Source organism: Pinus tabuliformis, chromosome 2_1 (genome assembly GCF_031772625.1).
Source record: "Pinus tabuliformis cultivar Carrire ecotype Pingquan chromosome 2_1, CPIR1, whole genome shotgun sequence".
NCBI classification, from domain to species: domain Eukaryota; kingdom Viridiplantae; phylum Streptophyta; class Pinopsida; order Pinales; family Pinaceae; genus Pinus; species Pinus tabuliformis.
This window is the reverse complement of record NC_142299.1, coordinates 100874856-100891539: the sequence shown is the minus strand read 5'-3', so window position 1 is coordinate 100891539 and position 16684 is coordinate 100874856. Positions and strand designations below refer to the sequence as shown.

The 16684-nt window shown below is 37.7% G+C and overlaps 1 protein-coding gene across 3 annotated transcripts; it reads left to right on the top strand.

Annotated features, from left to right (window-relative positions):
* Nucleotides 1-9949: 9949 nt before the first annotated feature.
* LOC149198984 (histone deacetylase HDT2-like) lies at nucleotides 9950-16420 on the top strand. 3 transcript variants are annotated; one of them, XM_089402244.1, is made up of 12 exons: nucleotides 9950-10252; nucleotides 11425-11495; nucleotides 11865-12070; nucleotides 12165-12199; nucleotides 12308-12379; nucleotides 12555-12673; nucleotides 14613-14711; nucleotides 14791-14893; nucleotides 15266-15325; nucleotides 15516-15646; nucleotides 15741-15805; nucleotides 16000-16420. In XM_089402244.1, the coding sequence occupies exons 1-12, from the start codon at nucleotides 10240-10242 to the stop codon at nucleotides 16058-16060; spliced, it is 1035 nt and encodes a 344-aa protein (XP_089258370.1). In that variant the 5' UTR covers nucleotides 9950-10239; the 3' UTR covers nucleotides 16061-16420. The 3 variants fall into 3 exon arrangements, with proteins under 3 accessions (XP_089258370.1, XP_089258368.1, XP_089258369.1); XM_089402242.1 differs by having other exon boundaries at nucleotides 9951-10252; nucleotides 12495-12673; XM_089402243.1 differs by lacking the exon at nucleotides 15266-15325 and having other exon boundaries at nucleotides 9953-10252; nucleotides 12495-12673.
* The last annotated feature ends 264 nt before the right edge of the window (nucleotides 16421-16684 follow it).

Genomic DNA, 16684 nt, shown 5'->3' with positions numbered 1-16684 from the left:
AACATGACATATCAAAATTACGAGACCAAGTGCAACAAATTTCGCTCTCACAAAAAGTAATTGAAGCTAAGATGGATGATTTGAAGAATGGAATTGAAGCTATGATGAATGGTTTGAAGAATGACATGGAAGCTAAGATCGATGGTATAGAAGCAAAATTGAAAGACAGCATGGAAGATTTGAAGAAAGACACTGAAGGCTTGCCAAAGTTGCTACAAGAAAGACTTCCTAATGGCGAAAAGGTAGTAGAGTAAACTCATGATGAGAACAAAATAAATGTTAATCATGATTTCATGGACTCTAACGTTAGATTGAAGATCCACCACATTCCAAAGATCTATATGAGGGAGTTTGATGGCAAGGATCCTGTAACATGGATGCTATAGATGGAGCAATATTTTGATCTCCATAATGTGCAAAACACACAAAAGTTACACATTGCAACTTTATATTTGGAACCCATTCAATTTGTATGGTATTGATGCCTTTGCTATCGTAAAAAAATTGTCACTTGGTCAACTTTTATGGAGGAAATGATAGCACATCACGAGGATACAAAGATCAACACCTTCTTTAGCTAATTGATAAATCTCAAACAAAAGGGTTCAATGGTGGAGCACATTGAGGACTTCCAAAAATTGAATATAAAGGTAAATGATATTCTAGAGGAGCATCGGATTGATGTGTTCATAGGGACTTTAAAGGATAACATCCAACATGAGATTCGCCTTTGAGAACCTGATTCATTGGAGAAGGCATTCAAGTTGGCACGAAAAGTGGAAAGCAAAATTATGGCAACAAGGAAGTCTACCACTCACAACTATAAAGATGGAAGTGTTGATGCTCCTAGCCTTCCACAACCTACAAGGTTGACACCACGACAGTTGGAGGAAAAAAGAGCAAAAGGAATTTGTTACAGTCGTGATAGCAAATATGTTAAAGGTCATAAGTGTGCTAAGAAGAAATTACTTTACATATACTGTGAAGAGGAGGAAAAAAATGATCAAGAAAAGTCAAAAGAAGAGGATATACTCCAGGAACCAACCCCAGAGAAAGAAGAAATAAACCTAACCATATCTTGTAATGCATTCTCACTTTATGGATATCATCCACCATCCATCACATCATCTTTAAGAGAAAATTCTAAGGTTTAAGCAATGGAAGATCACATCAAGCATCAACCACAAGTTCTCCAACTATTAAAGGATAACCTCACTTTGGCACAGAATCAAATGAAACAACAGGCAAATCAACATCGCAGTGAAAGAAGTTTTGATGCAGGGGACTAGGTATTTTTAGGGCTACAACCATACAAACAAATGTTCATCAAACAAGTTAAGAAGGATAATAAATTATCACCAAAGTACTATGGTCCTTACAAGGTGTTGCAAAAAGATTGATACTATGGCATATAAGTTGGAGCTTCCCGCATATTCTTGAGTGCACCCAGTTTTCCATGTTTCATGCTTAAAGAAGGTTATTAGTGACAAGATCCCAGTTCAAACAATATTTTTGAACTTGACGAGGAAGGAAAAATCATATTGGACCTTGAAGCAGTCATGGAATCAAGAACCCAACAGCTATGAAATCAATCAATTTCATAGTATCTCATCAAGTGGAAGAACTTAACTGCTGAAGCTTTCACATGGGAGGATGAGGATTTTATATAGAAGCATCCAAAACTACTCAAGCGTTGAGGACAACACTTTTGTGAAGGAGAGGGGCATGTTAAGTCCCTATACTACTAATGTAGCGCCTTATTATTATTAGTGTAACCCCCTTATTGTATTGTTGTGCCCATGTAGTCCCCATATTGTTAATATTATGCCCCATAGAAGCCCACTATTGTTATTGTCGTGCCCTTACAATATTATTGTTATGTAGGCTTTGATTATATTGTGACCCCTTAGACTCCTATATATAGAAAGGAGGTCTTGTCACTTGTATCATCCAAGAATTGTTCATTTGTGTAATGTAAAGGAGGTTGCCCCCTCTAAGAGGCTAATATTGAAGTCGTTGATCTATTTCTTCTTCTACTTTGTGAGCCGGTTGCATAGCATTCAATTTGAAGAACTTATTCATTCCAAGTAACCACGCTTCTGAATCTTGTGACTTCTTCATCTCTCCATCAAATGTAGGTGGATTTTCTTTCTTACACTCATCTTGCAAATATCCCTTGTAACTTCTCCTGTAAGGATGATAACGATGATGATCATAATGCATGTTAGAACCAAAACTATAATAGTACCTGTGTTTATCACCTCTCCTCTCTGGAGTGTTCAAGAACCTGCCATCTCTAATCGTGTCATCTCTATCTGACCTGTACCCACCAAGAGACCTAATGCCATATGCCCCGTTATTTTTGTCCTCCTTCTCATGGCTAATCTGAAGTGGTCCTTGTTGCTACAATTCTGACAAACTCTAGCATTTACCTCTGCTTGTTTCTCTTGTTCCTGCATGATTATGTCATTGTCTATCTTGCAACTCCTTATTTCTGCCTTCAAGCTTCTCAATGTGTCTGTTAGGCTAGAAGAATTCCCAATGCCATGTTGCTCATCTAATCCATAGTGAGAGTCTTGGGAATTGTAGTCAATCATCTTGCTAGTCATATTTGATATTCTTCCTGCAAGGTATATCATGTCAGCTAAACCAACCCACAAGAAACCAATGTACCTTAGCATAATTTGGGGAGGATACCTCGTCTGCAAGATCAACCAATCAATGTAATACATGTATAACATAATCATGACACCATATAGAAATATAACACATAAGCATATACACATATAACCATCATTCTATCTAGAGTCTAGTCATCAATACATGACCATATCAACTACACATAGCATGACCTCATGCATGACAACAACCACCACATCACTGCACACTTGACCACATGTGAATACTAATGCGCATAAACAATGCATAATCAACCATACACTCATGACGACACACTCCACAAAACACCATCAAATTCCCATGGTGACCTCACTGCAACCATAACCCATAACATACAAATGCAACAAGCACATGGTCTCACAACATAAGAAACACATATGCAACTGACATGAATGCATGACCAACACACATCCCATCTAGTTTGAGGGGTGAACCATGCTCTGATACCACTTTGTAACACCCTCCTCCCACATCTACCCATAGTAATCAGCTAACCAGGGTAAACATGTGACAAGAAGTTACTATGATATGATTTGACTCCCTGTGTGCCAGTTAAGGAAGTGGAACTAATGGAATATGTCACACATACCTTCCATATTAGCAACATAACTCCCAGGAGCCATCCCAATCCCTTAGGTAACCAGCGCTTGAGACCAACTGAAGTTTTAATGCATCAAACCCCTGAATGCTCCCTTGATATGGACCAGGGTGATTCTAGGAGGCTCTAGATGCTCCCACAACAAGGGCAAGGGAGCGTCCGTGAACTTTTTTTTCCCAGTGTTGTGCCTGCGGCTTCGGGATTTGTGCCACTTTTTCAGGCCTAGAGCCGAGGTCACTGCCCAAAACTCAATGACACCTTTAGAAATGAAATTTCACAGCGGAACAAAGATACATTTGCAAAAACATCAACAAGGACTAGATTGGACCCCTACTAGCCGTGATAGGCATTTCGTCAAACATGTCACAAACATTAAATCTACAGGGCTTAACAACAAAACTGGGCATAAGGATCTCATACTTATCTGAAAATCGCTAAGAAGCATTGATGCCTCAACACATTAGCTGCAATTTCATCTATTAGGCCATAGATACATTGTTCATTCATTTACAAGTAAAAACATGATGAGAGCCATACATAGCCATTGCCATAATACATGTTCATAACCAACATAATAACAACAAAAATACCAAGGAAACAACAACCATATAATCCACATATAAACTAGTATAATACTCATGAATTAACAAGGATAAATAACCTCATATTAATGATGCAAAGGGCAACCAGGTTTGGGACTTCCATGAACCACCCAACCATAGACTAGGCTGAACCAAATCTTTCTTTCAACCAGTCACCCCTGTGCCATATTCCAAGCATGAATGTGGGATCTAATAAAACACACCAATGAAAACCATAAAGGGCTTTCAGAGGCCAAACCACCTCAACCCTCAACCAGTGATTCCACCTCACAGTCAGACATCACTAACCATCACCAGATTGGTCTCTACACAAGTTGTCCAGGGCTCTAGAGCGTTCGTTCCAACCAAGGCTCAAGGACTAGTAACTCAACCCACCAAGGGCTCTAGAGTGTTTGTCCAACCAAGGCTCTAGGACTAGTAACTCAACCCACCAAGGGCTCTAGAGCATTTTTCTAACCAAGGCTCCGAGATTAGTAACTCAACCCAAGCTGTTATAGGGCTCTAGAGCATTCGTCCAACCAAGGCTATAGGAACTAGTAACTCAACCCACATCTAAAGGAACATGAGAACCAAACAGAAAACAAAAGGAAATGAACCCACAACACCATGGTTATCCAGGAAATGATAAGGCTAGGCAAATTCGCTGTCAATTCAGACAATCCTCCATGCCAATGGAAGATCATAACCAAGAAACCACATGCATGTGTTATGCATGCCAAAACTAGTGAAGAAAACATACATGAAACTTGGTATCTACAAGCAAAACTTGTTGTAGCTGCTGATCCCAATGACCTTTTGCATTTTCCTGCTCTTCCTTTGCCTTCTTGCTCCAAGCATCCAAGTATGCCACTCTCTCCAAGAGTGCTCCAAGAAAACTCTAAGTATCTAAGAGTATGAGAGAGAAATGGAATGAGAGCTCCAAAATTGAATTGAGGAAAAAACTATCAACTGATCCTCATAAGCCTTTTTATCACTGAGGCCTCTATTTTCTTCATTTTCCATTACTTTCCTTCATTTTCCTCCTCACATGCAACTTGTGACCTTTCACCCCCTTTTTCTCCTAATTTCCATTATTTTCATAATTAAATGTTCCAAGATGCCACTTTGCCTTTCCAAAGCCTTTACCATTGCCTTTGCCAATTTCCTTAGCCATTAATCAATCACCAATGATCCCCATCACTATGCTTTTGCCCAACATTTAGCTTGGAATACGTGTCCCATGACCTTGGTAAATATTTTGCCTTTATTAACGTTTACATGGATTTTACTAGGGTTGTTACACACAAGATCTCTAGGGCAAACATGAGTTGAGTTCTACTATGACATGATCTGACCTCCATGTTCCAGTTATGGAAGTGGGGCCTACAATATGAAAACTTATTGCTATCTCCCAAGAGCACTAGATCACCCAAAAGTCGGTCATAACCTCTGATGATTAGATCATGAGCTGGAACTGCTTTTCCACAAGCCTAACACCCCAATCACACCCACAACACAACATGCATTTGGTTACGAGGCCCCAACTATAATCATTAAGTCTGTCTCCATGTAGTTATGATCCAAATCTTCTAGTTTTGTGCATGCGGTTGGGATCTATGCCACCTTTTCAGGCTAGCCTCTAGACCACTACCCATAACTGCCTGTAATTTTCTAGAATCATGATTAAGATGATAAAAATGCCAAACATTCAAACTTGAACATGATCTTGACCTAGACATGCGCAGTACACAACAAACATTTCGTCAAACATATGGTAATCTTGTGAGCTACAAGTCATGAACGCATATATGATCATAAACTTATGAATTTCATCTGAGAATCACCAAGAAGGTCTAATGCCCTCTCAAGATAGTTGCAATAACACTTATTAGATCATGCATTCATTAACCATTCAATAATTTATCAAAACATGTCAATAGCCATAGATATAATACATCATATAACCAACATATAGACAAATTAGGAACCATGGAAAATCAACCATAAAATCATCAACATAATCACTACAAATGCTCATAGATCAAAAAAGGAAAATATATCATATTAACATATGAAAAATGCCAAACAAGTCAGGGACTTCCATGTACCGCCCGATCCTAGATTGAGCTGAACCAAATCTCTCTTTCAAGTAATCACCCTCGCGTCATATTCCAAGCATGAACATGGGATTACAAGGGTTAAACCAACACAAAACCAACTAGGGCTTCTAGAGGTCAAACCACCTCAACTCTCAACCATAGTGATCTCACCTACATGGTGCATAAATCACTAATAAAAATTAGATTAATCTCTACCCAAGCTATCTAGGGCTCTAGGAACTAGTAACTCAACCCACAACTAATCACGGCTCCAGAGCATTTGTTCTAATCCACAACTCCAGGGACTAGTATCTCAACCCACAAGGCTCCAAAGTGTTTGTCCCAACCTACAAGAATCAGGAACTAGTAACTCAACCCACAAGGCTCCAAAGTGTTTGTCCCAACCTACAAGAACCAGGAACTAGTAACTCAACCCAAGTTGTTCCAGGGCTCAAGAGTGTTTGTTCCAATCTACACGATCCAAGAACTAGTAATTCAACCCAAGCTATTTGAGGGCTCTAAATCATTTGTTCCAACCCACAACCATAGGGAACTTGAGAACCAATTAGAAAAACAAGTGGGAAACACACAACACCATGGCTATCCAGAAATGGCAAGACAAGGTTGGAACCACTGTCAATCCACGAAAATCTCCATGCCAATGAAAACACATAACCAAAGAATCACATGCATATATCATGCATAAAAAAACCAACACGCTAAATCTCACATGGACATTGTTACATACAATCCATAGCTAATTTATGTCCATACTTGTCGTTGTTCAAGCTTCCTCTTGCACACCCTTGCTTTCCTTGTTGGCTTGTCCAAGTGCTTGCTCCTTATCTTTGCTGATCCCGATCAAAGATGAACAAAAGTTGTGTATTGTTTCTTTGATGCCTTTTTATCATTGATGTTTAGTCTCTTCCATTCGTTTTTCCTTTTTTTTTTTTTTCATTTTCCCTCATTTTCCTTCATTTCCCCTCTAATTTCCCTTGCATTCATATTTGTGTATCTTCACCTTCCTTTTCTCCTATTTTCCTTTATTTCCCATAATTAAATGCCAGTGACTACCTCTTTTCCTTTTCCAATTTCCTTAGCCATTAATAAACAACAAGTGATGTCCACTATGATGTTTACCCACAATTAAACTTGGAATACATGTCCCATGACCTTGGTCTTATTTTATTTACATGGAAAATCAACTAGGGGATGTCACATTAAGGCGCACAAAGTCTGAGTTTTGAGGCACATAAAATCCAAGTTCCAAGGCACATAAAAGTCTGAGTTCTAAGGCACACAAATTCGAGCTCTGAGGCACACACATACCTGAGTTATGAGGGACACATATACGAAGTTCTAAGGCACATGCATCCGAGATTCCTGAGATGTATGAATGGAATTTTGAGGCACTATTCATGCAAAGACTCTGTGGCACTATCTCTGTATTAGGTCGAAATAATGCAAAAAGTTTAGGATTCTATTGTGGACAAATATTTGGCTTTTATGGACAATTTTGTGGACTCTCCAGTGGACATAATCATGACAACTAGTGGGCATAATGGAAGGTTGACTTGGCACTTGGAACATTGGTTAATTTGACTTGGATTTCTCCCGTTGATGAAGGATCTACAAGGAAAGGATTGACAGGTTTTCCCTTGGCTTGGAGCCTAATTTCTTGTGTCTCGTACTTTTGTGCATTGCATTTATGTATTTTCTTGATGATTTAATGAACAAAGTAAAAATTGATAGGAAAAATACTTACATAAACAATCACAAGTAATTACCATGATAATAAATTATCTATTGCTCTTCAATTTCAACACCTTTGCAGCGAGGGCCTTTGCAAAATAAGGAATGTCCTTTAGGCCCTAGCCACCCCACTTTTTTGGAGTGGAAATATGAGATCAACTAACCCATGGGCACACCCTATCCTCCTTTGATCTCGACCACAAAAAATTGGAACAAAGTTTTTGAATTGATTCAATGATGCCTTTTGGAACCCATGTCAGAGCCATACAATAGACAAGTATGGCTTCCAACACCAACTTGATTAAAACCAATCTGCCAGCTTGAGAAAGCCCCATATAGCTCTAGTGATTCTATCTTTTTTTCCACTTTTGCCACAAGCCAAAACCAATCATTTACCTTGTAGCAATTTGGTTTTAGGAAGAAACTGAGATATTTAAGGCCTTCCTGCATTGACTTGACTTGGAAGGGGAACAATGTTAAGACTTTTCCTATGTCCATTATATTGATCTCCACAATGGTTAAAGTAGATTTATTCCTATTGGTCACCATCTCTGTGGCTTTAAAAAACAATAAAAGGGCCTCGTAGATAGCATCCAAATCTCGTCTTAGTCCATTACATAAAAACAGGATGTCTTTGACAAACAACACGTGTGTAATATGAAAATTTTGTGCGACTTCAATACCATGAAGAGTACCCCTTCTATGCACATCCAATAATAGCCTGCTAAGCCCCTCAGCTGCCAACATAAACAACAAAGGGGATAGTGGACAACCTCGTCTCAAACATGTTTTGAATGAAAGAAAGGGGAAGTTGCACCATTTATAAGTATAACAAAGACACTATGGATATACATGACATGAACCAATTGATAAAAGACATTTCAAAACTGAGATAAATAAGGAGTCCAATATAAACCTAGCTAACACGGTCACATGCCTTGGACAAATCTAATTTGATTGTAGTCCCTCTCAGGTTTTTACTAATATATATTATAGTACTAATTGTAAGTTGACTCCATCTTAAATAACATGAAAAAAATATTATATATACACATAGTCTAAGGAGGCTACGTTTTCACCTCGAAAAGAATAGAAAATCCATTATGATTTTGATGAAATGCAGTGGAGATTTTTGGAAATCTAGGCTACAGTGGTCAAGATTCATAATTTTGGGTGCCCCAAGGGTTCTCCATCGTGATGAATCTATTCCCATCGTAAAAAAAGGATTCAAACATTTCCATGGTCAAATTTATTGAAAAAAATCGCTAGATTCTCACGAGAAATTGGCTCTCCGACAAAATTATTGTCTTATTAAACAACCCCATATACAATATCTAAAAAAACCAATTAAATCCATTTAAACTTAAATTTCAAATAGATAAAAAAATGTATTCATGTATAAATTATTTTAATAATAAATAATAATAAACGAATAATTTTTTTTAAATATTTGATAAATTCATATAAATTACGACTTGGAGTATGCCCTAAAACTGCTTCTGCTTGGCTAACAACTCGTCTTCCTTTGACGTAAGGAAACATGAAATGAAATGATATTTTAAGGTCCATGAGACTAAAAATAGTGTATGAGACCATTAGTTCCCTGTTTTTCGCTCTTTGCAATTCAGTCCTTTTCCGATTTAAATTGATGATGCGCTGACCCAACCTTCCAATAATCTCCTCGCTAAAAAGACAATGCCAAGAAATTGATGCTAACATGTTCTCATAACTTTCTATGATGTCTCTAAATGCATCACATTCCAAAATGAAATGCTTTTCCGATTCCACGGCCCTAAGTGTGCAAAATGTACACACCCTTTCTTCCCAAGCTTCTTTAGGCCTTTTCCACCGTCTTGTTTCACACCAAACACCCAAAAGGCAGACATCTCGCATAAGTGATAGTGTGCCCCTTACATACTAACAAATTACTGCCAACAAGTTATTCCAAGTGGCGTGATTTTCCTTGAATATTAATGATAAGTCAACCTACCTCAGAGCATTGCTAATTTGACTACTAAACTATGATAAATTTTCCCATCGTATAAAAATAAATAAATAAAAACTAATTATTTTCCATCATATAAAAATAAATAAATAAAAACTAATTAATTAATACTAGTGATCACAACCTAGTACACTTGTCCAACCCCTTCTTTTCCGTAGCCAAAAACAATAAAAATGACATAAAGTTGCATTTAAATTAATAAATAATTAACAAAAATAATAACACTCACCAAAAGTTGTTTTCAGATTACGAGTATGGAAAATGGTGGGAAAACAAAGGCACCATAAACCCTAAACCCAAATTCCCCCTAGCCTCTGAACCCTAAACCCTAAATGTCTTCTCGACTTTGAATCCTATAGAGTCCTCCAAAAGCTCAGTTTATCTATTTCTTTCATATTTTTCGTTTTGTGCTTTTACAGTTTGAGGCCAACCTTATTATTCTCTTTCGTGGAGCGTAATCGATCTGCAATCTTCGGGCACCGTTCGTGCTCTCTAAGGGAGGAAGAAGATATTTCGTTCATCGTCATGGAATTTTGGGGTATTCCGTCGGCCCTTTTCACTTCAGAATCATGTTCAAGCTATTGTGTCTAGTATTCTGTTTGCTGCTTAAAGGTCGCTGGTTTAGGGTATCAGAATTGTTGTGGATGAGATACTGAAGTTTTGTGTCACCAGTCCTGTTTTTGGTATTTTGGATCTGTTTTCTTATTGGGGTTTTTTCCTGAGAGCTCTGTTCATAAATTTGTCTGGCCGTAAATGATGTAACCCTTGAGTTCAAGCGCATGTATTTGGGCCCTGCAGCTCTTGTCCAAACCCAAACGCTAGCCAGTATGCGGTTTTTCATTCGATCTAAGAATGGTCTGAGAATATTATAAACTGGGAAAAATAAATGCAGCCAGTGTCCTGAAGTAATGGTCCTGGAAGTCATGGTACTTTTAAGTTAGGGTTTTGGAACCCACAAATATCTCGGCTATAGTATTTGATTTTTTACGGTTTAAAAGATAATGGCCGTTGGCGGCTGGGATATAGCTTTCATCTTAACATGAACTATTTACAGACTGTAGTTTGATACTTAACGGGTGTTGTGTTTGATACTTAACGTGATTGCAGCTTTCATAGACATTACCGTGTTCTTGTTGCTTTTGTTTCACCAAGAAATTTGGCGTGTATGTTGGTGGTATTATTCTTTTCTCCGTTGTATTCACGGTTGTTTAACGATGTTTGCATTTTAAATTGTGAATATTTATTGTTTAGGATTTACTTTAAGAGGACCTTTGAAGCTGGCCTGGTCTATAGGGCCTCTCTCTGAGAGCAAATATGGAAAATTGAAAAACTTATCCAATTAGCATTTAATTAAAGATTTGGATTGATGTCGGATTTTCAAGATCGACATAGATAATCGCAATTTTTTGTATGTTTATATTTGCTTTTTTGTGTGTTTCGTCCTCTAGCTTGTTATACAAATTGTACCATTTCTCACTTCATGGAGGGCTTTGTATCGTGTGTCCTCCGTTCAGTTCTGTTGTGTATGTTTTGGGTTTGTCCTAATATTTGCAACGTTGCTGTTCATTATCCAGCTTGGCAAATATGCTAGGTAGTTTTGAGGAACTAGGTTATGTCGTTTGTATCTGCGTGGTCAAAATCTTATCTTTGAGATATCTGACATGCTTTTTTGAGTAAATAGAATAATATTGTGTTTTGTTACATAATCAGGCGTTGAAGTGAAGCCTGGAGAGGCTTTGGCATGTGATCCTGGGGATGAAAGATACCTTCATATGTCCCAGGTAATGCGAGGGCCATTATTCTCTGTAATCAGCAATTTATGTAACTTGGTTGTCAAGATGAAAAAATAATTTGTGGAAATAACTTGTCAACGGGATGGGAATTGAATTTTGGGAAAAGTTGTAGAAGTTTGCAAAATTGTCAGAGATAAGAACTGCCAAAGAAAATGTTATTAATCTGAAAATAAAAATTTGCTAATTTTTTAAAAGATAGGTAAAAATCTCAAATAAAAATGGGCAAAAAAGTCACTAAGTGTAAAACTTTATTTTTTAATTGGTTGAATAACTGGAGATTGTAGAGACACAACTCTATATTTCAGTTTATTAGTGGATTGGGTTAGTTTCTTACCATCATATAAGTAATTGATGCAGGCTGCCATTGGGGACAAAGAAGGTGCTAAGGAAAATGAAAGGGTCTCTTTGTATGTCCACGTGGATGGGCAAAAGTTTGTGCTTGGGACCCTGTCCCGTGGAAAATGTGACCAGATTGGACTGGATTTAGTGTTTGAGAAAGAGTTCAAGCTCTCTCACACATCTCAAACTGGGAGCGTATTCGTATCGGGCTACACTACAATAGAATATCCTTTTAAGAAATTTGGCAAATAATCCTGTATTTCTAGTTTCTTGCTATACTTGATTTTATAATCCTCATTCTTCCTTAACAAGCAGCACTCATGAAGCCCTGGATGGATTTCCGGATGATGAAGGTAATCAAATGACTTTTAATCTATGTACCTATCCTACATTGATCTTTTATATTTGTGTTCTTGGTATTTTTCTATTTTCAACTTAAAACCTGAATTTGGTGACCACAGACCTAGAGTCATCGGAAGACGAGGAAGAAGAATTAGCTCAGACAACGACTTTAACTGCAAAGGAGAATGGTGGTGAGTTAGTTGTTTATTTGCATTCTGCTCACGTCTTGAAAATGGAATGCTGTATGCAGAAGCTTTTTTTTCTTTATTTATATGTGAATACAATTTTTTGGTTTTTTCAATTTAGGCAAAACTGGAGCCAAGCCTGTGAAGCCTGAATCTAAGTCATCTGTAACTGATAAAGCAGCAGCTAAAGGGAAGCCAGAGGTGAAGCCACCAGTCAAAAAGCAAGAAGATGAGTCTGATGATTCTGATGAAGATGAAGATGAAGACGAAGATGAAGACGATGATGATGAAGATGATGAGGTCTCACTTTTCTCCATTTACTTTATTGTCGTTGAAATCTCAGTGGAATTTCTTTCAATAACTATAGAAGAGAAATCTTTAAGGATTAGTTTGGAACCATTGTATGTTAGGGTGTGTGGGCTCTGATTCTTTTGGAAATGGGATGGGGTACATGAGCCAGTGCACATAACATTTTATATATTTTCTCCAAAGAATATCTTGCAGGATTCCCCTTGCTTCCTTAGAATGTCCAGATGGAGGGTGGCTCTATGCCTAGCCATGCATTTGCCGGCTAGGACAGTGCTTGGTAACCCCCAATGGGACCTGGGCTACCTGAGATGTCACTGCAATCTGTGTGGGAACAGTTGATTTAGTGCAGTCCAACTATTTGATGTTTTTAAATTTTGCCTTTTTGGTTGGAATCTGGTGTTAGATTTTTTTTGAGATTGTGAATTTTTGTTGTTTAAAATGAGTATTTGGATGCATAAATGGATTCAGTACCTTAAAAAGACATTTGGATTGTGTAGATTTTGCTGTTACACAGTTCAAACTTGCCATTCCAAGAAATTCCTGCTGGCTTTTGAGCAAAATGTATTAGAAAACATGCCTTGAAAATGTCAAAAACATTGAATAGTTACACTACGCTGTTGATTTAGGGTGTGTTGGGGCATGGGCATGGAAAATGTTGCAACATAATATTTTATATATTTTTCCCCAATGAAAGCCTTGCAGGACACCCCCTTGCTTCCCTAGAATGTCCAGATGGAGGGTGGCTTAGTTCTTGGGCATGCAATTGCCAGCTACAACAGTGGCTGGTAACCCAACGGACTACTGGGGACCTCACTGTGATCTCTGCCTAGAAACAGTCAGTTTAAGCGAATTGAGCTAACCCACCAAGCTGCATAAATTTATATATATGTAACATAACATAACATAACATAAATTTCGATAAATCTGCAATATTTTTCATTTTCAGACGAGTTTGATTATTCAACTAAACATTTGGCACCATTCAATAAGATTTCAGGATTCTGTTTCACCATTAAAAAATTCTTAAAAACAATGAATTTGGTTGGTCAATCTCATTGATTGCTTGGTTTTGAAACAAGTTGAAATTACCTATGTCATTTCTACAAATGAAACGTTGATAGCTTTTGGGCCCAAAACTAAGTTGAAATTTACCTCAGTGAAACTTTTCTACTTAGCAGCAGTCTCTTAATCATTGCGAAGGTCTTCAATCACCAGCCTTTCTTGGTAATCATTTTTCTCAAGCATAGCCCTCTTCTTTGATGGTGACTGGAGGTATCTTGATGCACTTACCTCTACGTCTACAAATTTTCACGAAGTTAAAAGGCAGTGATGAAAGCCTTAACCTTCTTAAAGCTGATATTGTGAATATGAAAATGTAGTGTTTTAGTGTTTGATTTCTTGAAAATGTAAAACAATTGATGATTCATGGTATGCGTACATCAATTGGGGCATGTCTTCATTGTTTTGCTGGTTGTACTTGTGCCATACTTGGCTGGGGTTATTATGCTGGGTACATGTAGCAATACTTGATTTGTATGGGTGCATGTAGATTTTAGGGGTATGTGCATCAATTGGGCTGTGTCTCTTTTTTGGGTTGGCTGTGCCATATTCGTATGGGGGCTGGGTATGGGGTATGTTGCCAGTACTTGGCTTGTGTACCCAGGATACTAGGATACTGCTACATATAGCTTTGATGATTAGGTTAGGTCCTGACATAGAACTATTCTGCACTCACTATATCAGTTTGCCAATATAAAGCAGCTATTTCAAGTAATTTTTGTTAAAGGCCTCCCTGGCTGTGCTTCAGATGCAGCTGTATTGAAAGTTTGCTGTCTACTCGTGACTAAATAGACAAGCTGAAACAGAATTCTTTTTACAAAATTTGAAAATTATTTATCAAATTCTGTACCCACAGTCGTATTCTTTACAGGATATGCAAGATGCGAGTGCAAGTGATGATGGGGATGAGGAAGATGACTCCGATGAAGAAAGTGATGATGATGATGAGGAAGATGAGGAAACCCCAAAGGTATGCTAGGGCTTTTTAAATTCTGCTAGATTCCTTATCCATCCGTTTTCTATTTGGCTAACCTCTCGTTGCATAATAGCCGGCTGCTGGGAAGAAGCGACCTATGCCAGCCTCAGATAACAAGTCACCAGCAACAGATAAGAAGGCAAAGATCTCCACACCAGCTGGAGGTCAAAAGCCAGGTTAGCTTATCATTTTGCTACTGCCAACTTGGAATGTTAATAGTGCCTTTCAAATATACATTTTTTTGTAATGGTGATGAGTTGTCTCAACTACAACAGATTTTCTTGAGTAAACAACTCTGCTGATGTTGTCATTTATCATTCATCTGTCGACTTTTTGTGGCTTTTGTAATGTCAGATGATGTTTTACCAAGTAGATTTTTAATTTTTTTTTTGTTTGTATGTTCTTTAATCAAACTGTTAAAACCGTTGGAGCATTTCTTAGACAGTCACAGTTTAATTTTATATAGCAATAGTAAGTACACTCTTTTTCTAAACACCAATGCCCTAGCCTTTCTGCTTTTGGAAATGATTCATCTATATGGGAAGCAGAAAATGTTGCTGCTCGAGACTATTGGGAAAGTTTGATCCTTGCAGGAACGGATAAGAAAGGTAATAAGTAGATCAGTGGGTTGACAGTTCTCGCGGGTGTTTTGAACTTGGTCACTGGTTTTGAACTGGGTAACACAATGGTTAATTGTCTCTGCAAAGTGATGGTTGCATGATATTCTATGATCTGAAATATTTTTTTGGCTGTATTTAGCTAACAGGACTTATTTGCAATTGCTTGCTTATGTTCCAGGTGCTGACAAAGGCAAGAAAACAGAACACATTGCAACTCCTTATCCAAAACAGGGTGCAAAGGGCCCTGCTTCAGGTGTTAAGGGCAAAGAAACTCCGCTTGGGTCAAAACAAACACCTGGTTCAAAAGTGGCAAGTCTTATATCTTTCTGAAAACATATTGGTGGAACCTTAGTACATGTCATGGCTTGTCTTGTCTAATTTTTTTTGTCAATAAAATCTGCAGAAAAATTCGTCTACACCTGAGTCTGGCAAGAAATCTGGCCAGTTTAAATGCCAGAGTTGTTCACGGTAAGTTGCTTTCAAGTTGATCCTTTTTTGCTTCAGCATAATGACTGCACTAGTTCATTGGATACGACTGATGTTGATTAGCATTGCGTTAGTTTTGTAATCGGTGTATATGAATGGAGTTAGAATTTATGTAATTCAATTTAGTTTTTGTGTTTCTTGTTTGCCCTTTGGACTTATTAGTCATTATTTTTCAGGGACTTTGCAACAGAAGGAGCATTGAGCAGCCACAATGCTGCGAAGCATGGTGGAAAGTGAAGTATTTCGTTTTTACATTTTCACAACTGTTTTTGCACTCTCAGTGCATCGTTGCCAGAAAATTCCTAAACTAAGGTCAATTGTGTATCAGATCTCTAGTCAGTGTTTAGAGATTTACATAAAGTCGTGTACTAATTTGTATTGTAACGTCCATTTATCCAACGAGTCCTCCATTCATGCTATTTTTGCGAGTTGCTTCTAAGGGAGGATTTCTCAAGGTAGCACAATTTTGTATTAGAGATTAAATCTAGTAGATGTCTGTTATGTGCGGCATTGTTGAATTGAATGATTTTATTTTTCAAATTTGTCTGAGGCTACTGATTTAAAAAAGGAATGGCTATTTGATGCTTTTGAGGTTTATGTTTTTTTTTCACCTGTGGATTATTTTATGACAATAGTGTTCATTTTAAATCTTGACAAAATGCCTTCTGCCATACTGATCGAGTGTATCGAATCACATTGTATCAATCATTAGATTTCTAGGCTGTTGATAATCATACATGAAGGCTCTCACTTTACTGTTACATTGCTCTGTATTTTAGTGAACACATGCTTATGCCCGACTTCCAGGTCTGGTGAAATTTTAGGGTTCATAATCTGCTTATGTATATATACATCTCTGGC